This window comes from Geotrypetes seraphini, chromosome 1, assembly GCF_902459505.1.
Source record: "Geotrypetes seraphini chromosome 1, aGeoSer1.1, whole genome shotgun sequence".
In the NCBI taxonomy this organism is placed as follows: domain Eukaryota; kingdom Metazoa; phylum Chordata; class Amphibia; order Gymnophiona; family Dermophiidae; genus Geotrypetes; species Geotrypetes seraphini.
In genome coordinates this window covers 313311447-313330413 of record NC_047084.1, presented here as the reverse complement: position 1 = coordinate 313330413, position 18967 = coordinate 313311447, and the positions used below count along the sequence as shown (strand labels likewise).

Sequence of the window (18967 nt, the reverse complement as noted above, 5' to 3'; positions counted from 1 at the left end):
TAAATTGCACACCAACACTATTGCATATCTGTCTCTACTGTGGGTTGTTTGTTCCATAAACTCCCAGAGTCAGCATCAAGGCTGTTGCCTAGAGAGGAAGAATGCAGAGACTCACAAGCCAATTCTCAGAACCTTCACAGTAAAACCTCCTACCAGTGGAACAGCGTAGCGGTGCAGTGGTTAAAGCTACAGCCTCAGCACCCTGAGTTCAAACCCACACTGCTCCTTGTGATCCTGGGCAAGTCGCTTAATCCCCTCCATCGCCCCAGGTACATTAGATAGATTGTGAACCCACTGGGACACATTGGTTTCCCAACCTAAAGAAGGATATAAAACTGCTGGAGAGGGTGCAGAGGCGAGCAACGAAGTTAATAAGAGGTATGGAGAACTTGGAATATGAGGAACGACTCAAGAAACTGGGATTGTTCTCCCTTGAGAAGAGGAGGCTGCGAGGGGACATGATCGAGACGTTCAAAATACTGAAAGGCATCGATAAAATAGAGCAGGAAAATAAATTATTTACATTGTCCAACGTGACACGGACAAGAGGACATGGTTTGAAACTAGGGGGGGACAAGTCCAGGACAAATGTCAGGAAGTTCTGCTTCACGCAGCGAGTGGTAGACGCCTGGAATGCTCTCCCAAAGGAGGTTATTAAGGAATCCACTGTGCTAGGATTCAAAGGCAAATTAGATGCATATCTCCTTACGAGAGGCATAGAGGGATATGGGTGACTAAAACTACATCAGGTGTATATCTGACTGGGCCTCCGCGTGTGCGTATCGCCGGACTCGATGGACCATGGGTCTGATCCGGAGATGGCAGTTCTTATGTTCTTATGACAGACAGAGAAAAATGTAAATTGTTCTGAGCTACCCTTGGAGAACAGTATAAAAAATAAATAAATATATGTATATTGGGTGAATGAAAAGACTTCAAGAGCTCAGTGAAATAGAACTTTGAAGCATAACAGCTTTCATGTACTGTTCACTATAACATCAAGCATTTATTAGTAAGTAAAAACCTCCCCCCCCTTTTTTTTTTAAATTGAAACATCTAGCATGTCCTTGTTCTACTTCTTTTCTTTTTATAAATTATTTTTATTCAAGATTTATCAATTCATGTTATAGATAGTTTTAAATTATTTAGATTTGTGTGTCCTCCTTAGTTGAAAATGCATGTCCACCTCAAAGTTCACAAGATGCACAAAGCCCACACTATCAACACAGCTGAGCGAACAATGAAAACGTTGAAGAAATCCACTTAGCTTGAATGTTGATTTTGATCGGGCAGTTCAAATAACCAAAAATTATCACTCAAATTCCATTCAACGCTCACGGGGATGTGCGATCGGCCTGAAGTTATCTAGAGTCACCAAAGCGGCCGGGCGAGCCCAAATTGGTTTTGGTCTGATAAATGCACACATCCTAGGAGATCACTGCTCGTATTAGCTCTATGGTGAATAGTTACAAGTTTACAGCCTGAATAATAATAATAATAATAACAGCTTATATACAGCAATACCGTGAAGTTCTATGCGGTTTACAAAAGATTAAGCAAAGGTACAAATTGACTGACTTCAAGAGGGGGAGAAGAAAGAGAAGTAATTAGACAGGAAATTCATTGTTGAGGAGAAAAGTGATCAAAAGGACAGTAGGTCGCTATTGAGAGAAAAGAGATAAGTGGATCAGTTGTCAAGATGTTTTAGGAACAGGTGTGTTTTTAGACGTTTCCTAAATACCTCATAAGTAGAGGGCGAAAGTAATTGTTTTAGGTCTTTACCCCATGATGCTGCTTGGTGTGAGAGAAGGAATTCATTTTGGGTTACTTTGTATTTCTTTGCAAGGAAAGGTTTTTTTTGTTGTGGATGAGAAAAACATCCAAGCCATAAACCTGCCCTGGTCCCGCCCACCCCATGCCTCTATCACGCCCCCTGGAGTTTTAGACAAACTGCAGATGAACAGCATAGAAATCCATCTAGCGAGTTAGAAGGGTTTGGTAACAAAAATGTCCATCAACCCTTTTATGCCACTTTTTGGATACTTTTCTTTTTTGAAAATGAGCTCCATAGTAACATACTATATGACAGCAGATAAAGGCCCATATGGTCCATCCCGTCTGCCCAAAAAGATAAACACAGCATAAAGTATGACGTGATACTATTTATGCATTCTCGATCTTGCCATTTTCAGGGCACGGACCATAAAATTTTGCCAGGCTCAAGCCTTGTTCTCCAACTATTGAAGCTAAATTTGTCCAGCTATGGCTTTGTTTCTCAATTACTAATATTGCCACCTAATCACCATTATGCTTGATTGGTTCCATGCCTTCCATACATCATTACTTTGTATTTATCCCACACATTTTTTTGAATTCTGTTACCATTTTCATCTCTGCCAACTCCCATAGGAGAGCATTCCAGGCATCTACCACCCTCTCTATGAAAAAAAGTACTTCTTATACCCCTGCAAGCTACTGCTTGCCCTGGATCGGTAGCATGGAATGTTGCTGCTCCTTGGGTTTTGGCCAGGTACTAGGTACCTGGATTGGTCACTTTCAACACAGGCTACTGGGCTTTATGGACCATTGGTCTGATCTAGTAAGGCTATTCTTATGCTCTTATTAATGCCTTTCTTATATTATATGGCAAACAACAAGGGTCTGCTGCTACCAACTGGGTCAGCTGCTCTTTATAGTAGATATATATGATTTGAATAGACTTTAACCTACAATAAAGAAGATTTCAAGAACATTATATTCCACAGTCTCTGTCCTGTTTTGGCATCCTTTCTTGTATTATATCTCTCATATCCCTCTTTTGCTCTAAGGTATACATATTCAAGTCTCAATCAGTTTCAGGCACAGATGAAGTTTAACATGGACAAATGTAAAGTGATGCACCTGGGCACAAAGAACAGGGAATATGAATATAAAATGTTAGATGTGACATTGGGAAACAAGAAAGAGACCTGGGGGTACTGATAGACAGGACCATGAAGCCGTCGAATCAATGTGTAGCGGCGGCAAAGAAAGCCAGCAGGATGTTGGGCATGATAAAGAAGGGTATCTCGAGTAGATCGGTGGATGTCATAATGCCGCTTTACAGAGCAATGGTCAGACCACACCTGGAGTACTGTGTCCAACACTGGTCTCCTCACCTAAAGAAGGATATATCCCTGCTGGAGAGGGTGCAGAGGCGAGCCACGAAGCTAGTAAAAGGTATGGGAAATTTGAGCTACAAAGAACGCCTCGGAAAACTAAGCTTGTTCACCCTTGAGAAGAGAAGACTGCGAGGGGATATGATAGAGACTTTCAAAATACTAAAAGGACTCGACAAAATAGAGCAAGAAGCATCGTTATTCACGTTGTCAAATGAGACTCGGACAAGAGGGCACGGGCTGAAATTGAGGGGCGACAGGCCCAGGACGAATGTCAGGAAGTTCTGTTTCACACAGCGAGTGGTGGACGTTTGGAATGCTCTCCCGGAGGAGGTTGTGATGGAAACCTCCATTATGGGATTCAAGTGCAAGTTGGATGCACACCTCCTTGCAAATCAGATTGAGGGATAAGGCTAAATATGGTCATCATAAGGGAACACCTAGGTCTCCATCAAGGAACACCTAGATTGGCCTCTGCATGTGCGGGTCACCGGACTGGATGGACCAAAGGTCTGATTCGGTGAGGGCATTTCTTATGTTCTTATGTTATTATGACCCCACACCATTTGTGTAGGAGAGTGTGGTGTAGTAGTTAGAGTTACAACCTCAGCACCCTGAGGTTGTGGGTTCAAACCCTGTGCTGCTCCTTGTGACCCTGGGCAAGTCACATAATACTCCACTGCCCCAGATATATTAGGCAGATTGTGAGCCCACCGGGACAGGTAAGGAAAATGCTTGAAGTACCTGTGTGTAAACCACTTTGAATGTGATTGTAAAATTACAAAAAGGTGGAATATAAATTCCAATCCCTTTCCCTGTATTGCTTTTCTCTGAACTACTTCAAATGTTATTATGTCCTCAGTGAGATGCAGCCTCCAAAACTGATCGCAGAACTCCAAATGGGACTATCAGCTCCTATGCTGGATTCTGGCTTTGATAATCACCAAATATTAAAGCCAGATAACTTTCACATAGAATTTATCTTCTGAGTAAAGCCCACGTTATATAATAATCTCATCAACAGCCACACTCTTATGTCATGAAGGATTATAATTAGTTTTTTTGGGGTTTTTTTTTCACAATTATATCACTTTTTTCTCTCAGTTGTATAGTATAATGCACCTATCTCAATTCAACTGTGACCTCAGCGGCTACACTCGAACATCATATTTCATGTAAAGTTCGAGTATCCTGTAGCCAGCCTCCTCATCAGTCACTTCTATGTGCTCATAAATAATCTTATAAATAGCGCACCTTAATGCCATAAATAACTTATCTTAGTTAGCAAACTGAATGGGGCTCCGACGTGAATTCATGTTTCGCAAAGGAGATGTTTCAAGGAGTGTCCCCATTGAGAGCATCACACCACTGTCTCCGTGCCGTGCTGTGGATTCTGGCTATGGCCATTGTGCCATCACATTGTTTCGCCATCCTGAGATCCCCAGTCAATATCAACCCAAGGTACTTTTCCTGATCTGTGCACATCTGCCTCTCTCTTCGTACTGCATACAGCACTGAAAATGCATCACTCTGTAAAAATGTTTAACTGCCAAGTATTAGCCCAATCTTCTAATTTTTGTAGATCACTTCTCATGTTGTCTGTTCCCTCCAGGATATCCACTCTATTGCAAATCTTCATGCCATCCGCAAAAGGCACATTTTTCCTTTGGCATACTGTTCACAAAGACATTGAACAGAATCAGCCCCTGGGTCACTCCACGACTCACCTTCTATTCTTCAGTATGAATTCCATTTACCACCATACTTTGTTGCCCGTCAATCAATTTCTAATCCAGGTCAGAACCTTTGGACCCAGCCCCAGGTTGCTCAGTTTATTCATGAACCTCCAATGAGGAACTAAAATATCAAAGGCTTTGGTGAAATCCTTGTAAACCAATCAGTGCAAGTCTTTGACCTGTCTCTCTAGTCACTCAGTCTATTTAATTTTGCTTAATCCAAGAAATGATCTCTCTCTGTTTTCTTTTACTAACAGATGTTACACATTAATGAAGAGCAACACAGAGTTTCTTCTGAGCATTTTCAAAATGCGCTTCCACCTCTAGATTTGTGTTCTTTTCAGGGTTAAGGACATCTGGTTCTGCACTTCGTTCTGAAGTGTTCCTTTAAAAAGAAAATTTTGGAGAGCCTGAATATCACCGGCAGGCAAAGAAAGAAAGAATAAGTCATAAACTTACCCTGAGTTCACAAAATAGCAAACTGAAAGTCTGTCAGGCAGAGTGGCTGTGAGGCGCTTGGCGTATTGGACGAGATTGTCATGCAGGAATCGTGAGTTTGTGTTCAAAAGTTCCATCTGTTTCACAGCAGCCTTTGTCACTTCTGGGTGAGAATGTCCAACTGAAGAAGAACAAATCATATTGTTTTAGTTATGATGCAAAATCACTCATCAATTTTCATTCTCTTCTTGGCTGGGCTGTGAACTTTTCAGCAGGCCCTCGTAATTTACACAGAATAATAAAAAAAAGCACAATTAGCCCATAGAACAGGGAAACAATGGAACTTTTATTGTGATGACCCAGCGTGGCCCATGTCGGGTCATCACATTAAAAGTTCCATTTTTTTTCCTGTTCTTTGGGCCAATTGTGCTTTTGTTGTTGTTGTTGCATGCTTTATTAGTACTGCACTTCTGTTATTCCTTCCTTTGTTATCTTAGACTTAATTGACATAGCACATGACAAAGGCTGGATCATAGGCAGCATTATAGGGCTTCCTCTTATGTGCATAACCTGCAAAACCCTTAAGAACATAAGAATTGCCATATTGGGACAGACCGAAGGTCCATCAAGCTCAGTATCCTGTTTCCAACAGTGGCCAGCCCAGGTCCCAAGTACCTAGCTAGATCCCAAGTAGTAAAACAGATTCTATACTGCTTATCCTAGGCATAAGCAGTGGATTTCTACAAGTCATCTCAATAATGGCCTAAGGACTTCTCTTTTAGGAAATTATCCAATCCCTTTTTTAAACCCCGCTAAGCTAACTGATTTCACCACATTCTCCGGCAATGAATTCCAGAGTTTAATTGCATGTTGTGTGAAGAAATATTTCCTCTGGTTTATTTTAAATCTACTACTTAATAGCTTCATCACATGTCCCCTAGTCCTAGTATTTTTGGAAAGAGTGAACAAGCGATTCACATCTACCCTTTCCACTTAGGCTGGTGTAGGTCACTTAAACCTCTACTGCCTCTGGTACAAACCTAGGGGTCCCTTTACTAAAGGGTATGAAACCCCGATGCTTGTTTAGCACGCAGGATAATGCTCACTGCAGAATGTGTTCATGTTAGGGTTACCAGATTTTACAGAAGTAAAATCTGGACCCATGGACACACCCTGTTATGCCCCAGCCCTGCTCCTAGCCCTACCCCCTCAACCTGTTCAATGGTTTGGAGCGGCGTGAGGAGGGCACCGCGTTGCATCTTCATATGCGCAGATGCCCTCCTGACACTGCTCCTAGCTGAAAGCTTTTGAAAGCCTGGACCCTGATCCTATAAATGGCGCCTAACATGTTGGTGCCGAGGACAGTGGCATAGGGGGGGATGAGTGACGCCCCTCTCCTGCCACTGTCCTTCCCCTTCCCTTTATATCTTTGACGAGAGCAGCCATGAACTAGCTACTTGCATTGGCTTCTAATGTCACTTCCTAGGTGCGGGTCACAGAAGTGATATCGGAGAGCGCTGAAGCTGACGCGAGCAGCAAGTTTGTGACTGATTGCGCCGAAGTTAAAAAGGTACGGGGGTGGGGGAAGGGGCGCATGCGCGGCCGTGGGAGGAGTGGGAAGGGGGAAGGGAGGAGAGCAGGAGGGCTGCCAGCACCCCGAGGAAGACCGCGGCCGGGGTGGACTGCCTCTCCCCCGCACTCCCATTACTACACCACAAGTGTCAATCAAGTTTATCAAGTTTATCAAGTTTATTATGCAATTTGATTAATCGCCTATTCTACATTCTAGGCGATGTACAAACATAAATGAATAAATAAAAACTTGGGATAATTATTACATAGACAAATAATATTACATAATTACAAAAACTTACAATCATGAAACACTAGGAAATATATATTTAAAGGGTTACATTCTGTATCAAATTCTATATTTCAGGATTACAACAAAAGGAAGGGAGTAAAGTACAAATAAGAAGATATAAGGTTAAGAAGGAATGTAAAGTCATTTATTAACTAAAAACGTCATTGAAAAGAAAACTTTTAAGCTTAGTCTTGAATTTAGTTAAGTTCTTTTCTTCTCTAATATAGAGAGGGAGATTATTCCAAGATTGTGGGGCGGTCACTGAAAAAATAGTAAGCCGTCTAGTGTTAATAACTTTCAATGAGGGAATAGCCAATAGATGTTGATCCTGAGATCTCAGTGTTCTTGTAGTTATATATGGAATTAACACTCTGAAAATGAAAGCTGGGGTTTGAGACATTAGTGATTTGAAAGTAAGCAAACAGATTTTATATAAAATACGATGTGCGACGGGAAGCCAGTGGGATTCCTTAAGTAAAGGTGTGACATGGTCGAATTTATTTGCTTTATGAATTATTTTTATGGAAGCGTTCTGTATAATTTGAAGGCGTCTGATTTCTTTTTGGGATAGGCCCATAAACAAAGCATTACAATAATCTAGTTTGGAAATAATTAGGGAATGTATTAGAATATTTAAAGATTTTGCACATAAGAATTTTGCAACAGAACGAATTTGGCGTAATCTAAAAAAAGTAGATTCAATCACAAGTTAGGTGTCATTTATAGAACTGTGCCTAGTGGCGCCTAAAACGGTCTTAGGTGCTGGTAAGCACTGAAAAGTTAGGCACACTCAATCCATGCCAGGGTTTTCTTGGCCTAAATAAGTGCACCTAAGTCAAAATATGCCCAAATCCATCCACAATCTGTCCCTAACCATGCCTAGACACCTATCTTGAAGTGGTAGGTGCCTACCAGCTAATTAATTGCTAATTTAATTGTTTTTTAATTGTAGTTTTTCAATTAATGACATCGATTAAGGCTTTTAAAACCGAAGTGTGTTTTTTAGCGCCGGCCACAGCGGTAACAGCTCCGATGCTTATAGGAATTCTAAAAACCACGCTTCGGTTTTGTAAAAAGGTTTAAAAAATTTTTTTAGTTCAATAAATCTTATTGAATTTTCAATCATAAACAGATAAACAGATCACAATAATATAATTAGTTTACAAAGATCAATATACAGGTAATGGTAGCACTAATAACTACTACAAAATAACAAAAAAACAGCATTAACAAAAAAAAACCCCTAACTAACAGCATGGATGTACATTACCAATAATTTAATTTAATTTAATTCTTATATACCGCTAATAACCGTGAGGTTTCTAAGCGGTTTACAAAAATGATGCATTAAAAGATACAATAAATAAAAATAAATAAGATAGGTACTTGGAAATTCCCTAACTGTCCCAAAGGCTCACAATCTAACTAAAGTACCTGAAGAAACAATTTATGAAAAGTAAAAATAAAAATATAAAGACAGAAGTAGAGATAGAGATAGAAATGAATATTCTAACAAGTAATGAATAAATAAGTTAAAGATAGAATTAAAAATAATAATTAAAGTAAATAAAAATAGAGATAAAAAATAAGTATAGAGAGAAATAAAAATAAAATATATTCCAAAAAAGCATTAAGATCTGATGTTAAATGATCATAATAATTACAAGCCAAAGAATGGAAAAAAACAAACCAAAACGTTCAACTGCCATCAACCCCAATTCCGATGACTATCATCTGGGGTCCCGAGATTCCTCCAAGAACAGGTGACATCTCTGGCAAGGTAATCACCACCACTGCCGCACATGATGCGAAATCCTCAGAGAAGATGATATTCATTTTAAATGTGATATGTCACTATATTTTATGAGAGATTTCCAGATCTTTTGAAAAATATGCAAATAACCCTAAGCGCATTGATCTAGGCACCTAACTCTAGGCATTTTTAAAATAAAATCAGGATCTAAGAGCTACTGGTTTTTGTTTTTTTTTGTAGGTCTAATGCATAATGGAAAAATTAATGCAGGACCTGCAAATATAATTTTAACCCCCCCCCCCCACACACACACACACACACTATTTTACAGCAGCATTAAAAATGGGATTGGTGCACAGAAAGTTCCACATTAAAATGTGCTAAGCCCATTTTTAAAAACCTTTTAATAAAAGGGCATCTTAGATTGTAAGCTCTTCGAGAATGGGAAAAACCTAGAGTAGCTGAATGTAACTCACTTTGAGCTTCCACTGAAAAAGGTTTGATCTAAATCCAAAATCTCTTTCTTTCTCTTCTCCTTATATTGACAGCAGGTGCTCCTAGCTGGATAAGTGTGTTTAAATATCTGGCCCAGCTTAAAGCATATTTATTTTGAGAAACCTTTCCAGAATAAACAGTTATTGAAAGCTATGTTCTGCCGGTGATCTTTGAGCTGGGAGACAGGGAGAACTTTGGGATTCAAATATATATTTTTAATCTTTCTTATTATATGAGGGGCTACTGAAAAGTTCTCAACCCAACCAACAAATTTGGGGCAGTCTCCAATGAGGGCTATACAATTAGGGCCTCTTCTATCAAACTACGCTAGCAGTTTGTAGCGCGGTGAGCTGCGCTGAATGGCCCGCGCTACTCCTGATGCTCATGGAGTTTCTATGAGTGTCGGGAGCAGCCCGGGCCATTTAGCATGGCTCTCTGCGCTAAAAACTGCTAGCGCAGTTTGATAGAAAAGGCCCTAAGTCCAGGGATTTCCCACTTTTTTCGTTCTGTCAGAAAAATATGGAACAAAAAAATGGAAAATTGCTGGACTAAGTGTATAGCCCTCAATGGAGACTGCCCCTTCTTTGTTGGTTGGGCTGACAACTTTTCAGCGGCCCCTTGTATTATGGCATTCTTTTCTATATCCTGTATTTTTAACTGTAACCCGCTTGTATGGACTTTGCGCCCTTAAGTGGATAAGCAAATGAAATAAACAACATCAAAGCAAGTGCCATAAGGCGGTAAGAGGGGCTAAAAGGGACTACGAGGAAAAAATAGCCAAGGAGGCAAAACATTTTAAGCCGCTCTTTCGATATATTAAGGGGAAACGACCCGCGAAGGAAGCAGTGGGGCTGTTAGATGACCATGGAATAAAAGGAGAAATAAAGGACAAAGCCATTGCTGACAAACTGAACACATTTTTTTGTGTCTGTATTTACCGAAGAGGATATATCCAATATACCAGAAGCCAACAGAATATACACAGGAAATGAAAATGGGAAAATGACAGGGTTTAGGGAACTTAAAGGGGTTATAGCTGAACTGCTTCAACTAATAGCCAATTTGTTGATCAAATCAGGAAAGGTTCTGAAGACTGGAAAGTGTCGAATGTTACGCCGATCTTCAAGAAAGGTTCGAGGGAGAATCTGGGAAACTACAGACCAGTGAGTCTGAATTCTGTACTAGGAAAGATGGTAGAGGCGCTGATAAAGGACCGCATCATCGATCACCTTGATGGACACAAATTGATGAGGACCAGCCAGCACGGCTTCAGCAAAGGAAGATCTTGCTTGACTTCTTCGAGGGAGTAAATAGGTAGATAGAAAAGGGTGACCCAAACGATATCGTATATCTAGATTTTCAGAAGGCATTTGACAAGGTCCCACATGAACGTCTACTTTGAAAAATTGCGAGCCATGGAATTGAGGGTGATATACTCACGTGGATTAAAAACTGGTAGGTGGATAGGAAACAGAGAGTGAGCATAAATGGACAATACTCGGACTGGAAAAGCATCACGAGTGGTGTGCTGCAGGGTTCGGTCCTCGGGCCTTGGGCCTGTGCTCTTCAACATATTTATAAACGACCTAGAAATTGGCGCGACGAGTGAGGCAATTAAATTTGCGGATGATACAAAGTTATTCAGACTGAGTAGTGAGGATACAGGATTGTGAAGACCTACAATGAGACATAGATACACTCGAGGAATTGGCCGCGAAATGGCAAATGAGGTCAACATGGATAAGTGCAAGGTGATGCATGTCGGTAACAAAAATCATATGCACAAATACAGGATGTCCGGTGCTATACTTGGAGAGAGCCCCCAGGAAAGAGACTTGGGAGTACTTGCAGACAAGTCAATGAAACCATCCGCGCAATGTACGGCGGCAGCGGCGAAAAGGGCAAACAGAATGCTAGGAATGATTAAGAAGAGGATCACAAACAGATCTGAAAAGGTTATCATGCCATTATACCGGGCCGTGGTACACCCCCATCTGGAATACTGCATCCAACACTGGTCGCCTTACATGAAAAAGCACATAGTACTACTCGAAAGGGTCCAGAGAAAAGTGACAAAAATGGTTAAGGGACTGGAGGAGTTGCTGTACAATGAGAGGCTAGAGAAACTGGGCCTCTTCTCCTTCGAAAAGTGGAGACTGAGAGGGGACATGATCGAAACATTCAAGATATTGAAGGGAATTGACTTAGTAGAGAAAGAGAGATTGTTCACTATCTCCGAGGTAAAGAGAACCAGAGGGCACTCGCTAAAGTTAAAAGGGGATAGATTCCGTACAAACGTAAGGAAGTTCTTCTTCACCCAGAGAGTGGTAGAAATCTGGAACACTCTTCCAGAGGCTGCTATAGGGGAAAACACCCTTCAGGGATTCAAGAAAAGGTTGGATAAATTCCTGTTGGAACAGAACATACGCAGGTAATGCTAGTCTCAGATAGGGCACTGGTCTTTGACCTAAGGGCCGCCGCATGAGCAGACTACTGGGCACGATGGACCACTGGTCTGACCCAACAGCGGCAATTCTTATATTCTTATGTACTTTGATAGATACTTTTCAGTTAAAAAAATAAATAAATCAGTATCTTTAACTACCAAGGGATCAATAGTCAGCCAGAACAATCAGCATTTTTATAATCCACTACAAGTACCGAATATTCAGGTCACTGGAAGTTATCTGGATGATGGCTAATATTCAGTGCTGGTACATCTGGGCAAATTAGGACCACTGTTCCCTCTCCTCTGAGCCAGAATCCTCCATCTATAGTCCTGCCAGTGGGGGGTGCTGTTTTACTATTACATTTTCAATATCAAAGGACAGGCAAGTTTTGCAGACCTCCAGGGAGCCTGCCTTTCCCGGTTCATAGACAACACCGCGAAAGACAAAGGCGCGCGCCGACAACTGAGTGCAAGATGGAGGCGCGCGCCGAAGAAAATTACAGTTTTTAGTGGCTCCGACGGGGGGTTTTGTTGGGGAGCCCCTCCAGTTTACTTAATAGAGATCGTGGCGGCGTTGTGGGAGGTTTGGGGGGTTGTAACCCCCCACATTTTACTGTAAACTTAATTTTTTCCCTAAAAACAGGGAAAAAGTGAAATTTTCAGTAAAATGTGGGGGGTTACAACCACCCAAACCCCCCCAATGCCCCCACAACGCGGCGCGATCTCTATTAAGTAAAGCCCCCCTGTCGGAGCCCTAAAAACAGTAATTTTCTGTGGTGCGGGCCTCTGCGCTGCGCTCAATTGTCTGTGCGCGCCTTTGTCCCGGCGCGCTTTTGACCTGACACCGCCTTTCCCTGGTGATTGAAAAAACACTGGCAACATTGAAGTTGGAGAACTTTGGCTCAACTTAGAGGGAACAGTGTTTAAGACACCAATATGCGTCACATCAGGACCACTCTACTGCCTCTAGACCATCCTGACACTAAGCAGAGAGCCCTGGCAGTCAGAGTTGATATTCACTATCACAATCCAATTAAGTGCTGCTGAATTTCAGTGATTGGGTGGGACTAGGGTTACCAGACGTCCGGATTTTCCCGGACATGTCCTCCTTTTAAGGACACGTCCAGAGGTCTGGACGGCTTTTCAAAACTCGGCACTTTGTCCAGGTTTTGAAAAGCTTCCCAGGCACGTGACATCACTGCGTCGTGTCCTCGCATGCGCGGATGCCCTGGAGGTGGGGCTGGAGGCGGAACAGGATGTGACAGAGGCAGAACTGGGTGGTCCTGGGGGCATGGCCATGGGTCCAGATTTTCCTGAAGGAAGATCTGGTAACCCTAGGTGGGACAAAACAATTTAACTGGTTAGGAGCCTTTCATGTCTACTTAAATTGCTCTGGGTATTGACTGATAAATTTTGAGGGTGGTAAAGAAATATTACTACGGCTTGAGGTTTAGCCTCAGCTACAACCAATTATGTGTAAATATGGCCTGAATATATATAGAATTATAAAGTATCTTACTGTGTGCAACATTGTTGATGCAGTCCAGGTATTTCTCACCATTCTCATCAAACATGTATTGTCCTTGAGCACGCACAATCTTGATAGGATCATTTGAAAAGAAAACTTTGCAAGACGGTCTGAAATGCAGAAAAATAAGTTCTTTTATTTGAGCTATCCTTGTAAATGCATAGCTAGGTATCATTCCACTACATATGCCTTTTTTGAACCGACACATCTAACTGTGTTCCTGGCAACAAAACATATGGGAGGAGACAGTAAATACATCAGGCAAACTGTTCTATTAATATTTCTTTGTCTTTATGTCCATTTATGAAGTCCTGGATCCATACAATGTGGACTTGCATGATTTTTATTTTCTTTGATTATTGTTGTACATTATTTCTTTAATGTTATATAATGGGAAAATTTCACTTTTCTTTAAAAAAAAAGTATATTCTTGGCTAAAAACTTAAATGTTAACAAATGTAATTTGGAGTTTTTTGTGTTTTTTTTTAGGAAAACAGAAAAGAAAACACCTTTAATATGAGTTTGTCTTAAGGCTTCATTTTCAAAAGAAGGACAGCATGACTTTACACAGGAGTGTCAATGCTTCAGGCATTAGTGTACTGCGGTCAGAGTCTATTCTAAGACAGCATCTGGGTGTCCAGATTCTGTTATATAATACCAGCATCAGTCTCATATATACAGTGGCACCTCGGAATCCGAACACCCCAGAATCTGAACTCTGCTTTGGAATCCGAACGGCCTGCATATTGTAAGTGTGTGTTTCTTCCCCAGAATCTGAATACAGCTTTGGAATATTTGTTAATATTTTACCTTAAAATCCAGTGTATTTACTGTTAAAATTTGAGTATGTGGGACCCAGGAACGGATTAATCAATTTTCTATTATTTTCAATGGGAAAAATTGTCTTGGAACTCGAATGGGGTTCTGGAACGGATTAAGTTCGGATTCCAAGGCATCACTGTATATATAAACTGATGCTAGTATTACACAGCCCTCAGACTGATCTACTCACTGAAGAAGTACAACTTCATCACCATCGCCTACCAAGGCACACACTGGCTACCTGTACAAGCACCAATACTTTTTAAATTCTACTGCATGCTCATCAAAACCCTAGATGGCAATGGACCATCCTACCTGAACACTCACCTAACTTGGAACAACTCGCCCACCCCCCAATCAAAGGAATTCAATGTAAAAAATATATATATATACAAAGGACTACTCGCCACCCAAGCAGCAAAACTAGACAGCCACATCTCCAATTTACTGATCTCAGCACCAAACTATAAAACCTTTGGGAGGGAAATAAAAACCAGGTTATTCAAGAAATCTATCAAGACAAACTCATGATACAACCAATAACCTCACTCCATCACCAGACTCCAAATGTTCCAACCAATAGCTTCCCTGTATTCTTCTGGTCTGTAGTTGAAAGAATGGAGTGGTGAGATAGACCAATTTTTTTTTCATTTTTGACAGCTTGCACTACGGGCTTTGTGAAGCAGCTACGACGCAACGCGTCAAGCCCAGAATTCTATCAAAATGATTTTACATCAGTATAAATCTCAGATAAGTGGTTTCTTTTGAATTTTTTTTACTTGCAATTCATAAATCAAAAACTTGTGCAATGATTAAAGAGTGAAGTTACAGCTTGTTCAAACGTCCAGTCCCTTTCTGGCATTTGGTCTGATAAATCAAATTTAACGCTGAGCACTGTTTTGAAAAAGCTGGTGAATGCATGAAAGATTTGTGTGAAGTTTCATTAGCCACTTCTTGTGTATATGTTCATCTTCTGGATATGACCAGAATCTCATCGTTTTGTAATCCGCATAGAGCAGGGGTAGGCAATTCCGGTCCCCGAGAGCCGGAGCCAGGTCAGGTTTTCAGGATATCCGCAATAAATATGCACGAGATAGATTTGCCTCTCAAGGAGGCAGTGTATGCAGATTCATCTCATACATTTTCATTGTGGATATCCTGAAAACGTGACCTGGCTCCGGCTCTCAAGGACCGGAATTGCCTACCTCTGGTCTAGAGCCACAAGGTATTGAAAGAATAAAAGAAACTATTGTACACCAGCCACAGACCTGGAAATCATTTAGGCAGCAGTTTCCCTTTAAAAAAACTGTCACTTTATTTACATATAGGGTTGGATTCAGTAAATAGTGCCCACCGCTATGGCTCATAGTCTATAAATGGTGCCTTAACTTAGATACCGGTAGGCGCCCTACCAGCGCCTAAGTTAAGAGGGGAAAACCATTTACGAGTTCTTTTAAAAAAGAGATTTCCAGGCACCTACCGCATCGGAATCATGCCTCCGGAGGAGCCTACTGGCATCAAACGCCACTGTAGGCGTGGCTAACACCAGAAGTGGTGCTAGATGCGATTCACGTCAAAGGAAGGCGCCGGAAATGTAGTTCTTGAAAACCCTGGCCTATATTTCTGCCGGAGGCATGGTTCTCTAAGCAGCGCCGTCGTGCGATTGACATGCAATCGGCCGTCAACAGCACCTTTTAGAGAACCTGGGCCTATGTTTATAAAGGGTGCTCCGGGATGAACGCTCTTTACAGAATATGATTGGTCGCTAAATTCCACCCCCCCAAATTTGGATGCTAGGAGTTACACCAACTGGCACACATCCACAGTATTCTGTAATACTTTGTACAATTTTCCAGAACACTATTAATTATTTCTATGGCACTACCAGACGTACGCAGTGCTGTACAGAGTCACAAAGAAGTCAGTCCCTACTTGAAAGAGCTTACAATCTAAAAAGACAAGACAAGCAAATAGGATGTCATGGATACAGTTAAGGGGAATGGTTAATCAGCTGGCTGGGTTGGACGGTAGAGAAGTAGGGTTAAGAATTGAAGGCTATATTAAAAAGGTGGGTTTTCAGGTTGCTTTTAAATAAGGGAAGGGGCTTGTTGGACAAACTCGGGTAATTTACTCCAGGCATAGGGGGCAGCCAGATGAAAGGAAAGAAGTCTGGAACTGGCAGTAAAGGAGAAGGGTACAGCTAAGAGCAGCTTATCTAAGGAGCGGAGTTCTCTGGGAGGTGTATAAGAAGAGAGAAGGGAGGAGAGATATCGAGGGGCAGCAGAATGAACACATTTGTGGGTCAGCAAAAGGAGCTTGAACTGTATGCGAAGGTGGATAGGGAGCCAGTGAAATGATTAAAGGAGAGGGGTGACATGAGTGTAGCGAGGTTGGTAGAAGATGAGTACAGCCCATGCCTCTCCCGTGGGGACACCCCCTTTGAAGCTGCACATGGATACATTTAGGGGCTGCCGTACAACTGTCCACATAAGTGCATTTCCATGCCAACCTGCCATTTCTGCTATTTTGGCGCCTTGTATCCATGGGAACGTGTTTCCATGCTGATATTTGGGCACAGAATTGGCGTCTAACTTTAGGTACCATTTATAGAATTTTCCCCCATACCATATAAGCCACATCCAGGGAGAGTGTGGCGCAGTGGTTAAAGCTACAGCCTCAGCACTCTGGGGTTGTGTGTTCAAATCCATGCTGCTCCTTGTGACCCTGGGCAAGTCACTTAATTCCCCGTTGCCCCAGGTACATTAGATAGCTTGTGAGCCCACCAGGACAGACAGGGAAAATGCTTAAAGTAGCTGTATATAAACCACTATGAGTGTGGTTGCAAAACTACAAAAAGGCAGTATACAAGTCCCAATCCTTTTCTCTGATGTCATAATACCTCATTCCGCCAATTAAAACCAACCTCATCATTGATGTCATAATGGCTTCATTGTCCTATACCTGGCTCACTTCTGATATTTTAATGGAGGAGAGTGTAGTGCAGTGGTTAAAGCTGCAGCCTCAGCACTCAGGGGTTGTGGGTTCAAACCCATGCTGCTCCTTGTGACCCTGGGCAAATCACTTAATCCCCCCATTACCCCGGGTACATTAGATAGATTGTGTGCCCACCGGGACAGACAGGGAAAAATGCTTGAGCATCTGAATAAATTCATGTAAACTGTCCTGAGCTCCCCTGGGAGAACGGTATAGAAAATTGAATAAATAAATCCACTTATGAAGCTGGTTATAAAGTTAGTCTCATTGGTTTTTTTGATTTGTATTTATTATGTATGTAATGTTGTGATCTGCTTTGTATAAAGGTAGAATATAAATAATAAGCTATAAACTATAAATACATTTTATAACAATTTGCAGTCCTACTTTTGTTGCAATCTTAGGGCTCCTTTGATGAAGCCGCGTAAGTGGTTTAACGCATGTAATAGCGTGCGCTAATTTGCTGGCCACGCTAGTCGCTACCGCCTCCTCTTGAGCAGGCGGTAGTTTTTTTGGCTAGCACGGGGGTTGGCGCGCGCTAAAAATGTGCACGCGATAAACCGCTGATGCGGCTTCGTAAAAGGAGCCCATAGTGTTTCACAATTTAACTTTCAAACAAGGCAACGTCTAGGAAGAAAACCTTTCAGAGTCTTTACAGACAGAAGTTTTACGTTATGCTAATCACACATTGGCCTGATTTTCTTGTGCAAAGGTTTCTGGCTTCAGAGGTAAAGGAGGATCTTGAAAAACAAAAAAAAAAAAATTGACTAATTCACTTTTCTGAATAAGGCTTTGTGTATTCAACTATTTATCCTGGCAGGCTTTTAACAAGCTCAAACTGGTTTCAGCCCTGGTTTCAGGTAGACAAGTGCATTCATTATCTATAGAGATCAGCAGATTCATTAATCTGGACAACCAGTGGACAGGCAAGTCAGCAACTTCTGCATTCTAACCCTCACCCTTCCAAAGAACAGCAGGGAATGACTTTAGGAAGACAAAACACCTGAGCAAAGAACAGGGTTCCAAACTGCAACACGGTATCCATTTCTGCTGATGATATTTTCCTGCGTTCCTTTGTTTTCAAGTTTTCAAGTTTATTATAACATTTGATTAATCGCTTATTCCGAATTCTAAGCGATGTACAAAGTAATAAAATTACAAAAGTACAAAATAAGGGGAGACAAACTTAAAAGAAATGTATTATAGCCACTGATACATAATAATGATTAAAATTACAAATATAAACAAGTTTCGTAGCTACTAATACATAATAAATTAAGATAGACATACATTGATAAAAAAAAAGAAACAAGAGGAAAACTCAGGATGAAATACAATTTAAATAGAACAATCGAGGTAAAAACAATAGGATGGGAAATAAAAGATGATAGAAGTAGTTAAAAAAAAAAAAAAAAATTCAGAGCCAAAAGCAATTCAATTAAACATTGAATGCATCTTGAAAAAGAAGACTCTTTAATTTACTCTTAAATATTCCAAGATTCTTTTCATCTCTTAGGTGAATTGGAAGAGGATTCCAGGATTGAGGAGCCGTGACAGAAAAAAATAGTCTGCCGCCTTGTGTTAATTACTTTAAGAGAGGGAATGACCAACAAATTTTGGTCACTTGACCTCAGAAGTCTAGGCAATGTGTATGGAATTAAAACCCTATAAATAAAGGCTGGGGTTTTAGATGCCAGAGATTTAAAAGTGAGAAGGCATAGTTTATACAT

The 18967-nt window shown here is 41.2% G+C and overlaps 1 protein-coding gene across 1 annotated transcript in view; it reads right to left on the bottom strand.

The window, feature by feature from the left end:
• ETNPPL (ethanolamine-phosphate phospho-lyase) overlaps positions 1-18967 on the bottom strand; it is a 73595-nt gene that overhangs the window by 29448 nt on the left and 25180 nt on the right. Inside the window, exons 2-3 of the mRNA XM_033956267.1 lie at positions 13413-13531; positions 5354-5513 (exon numbers count right to left, since the gene is read on the bottom strand). Coding sequence (XP_033812158.1) covers positions 5354-5513; positions 13413-13531 — 279 coding nt within the window. The remainder of the gene's footprint in view (positions 1-5353; positions 5514-13412; positions 13532-18967) is intronic.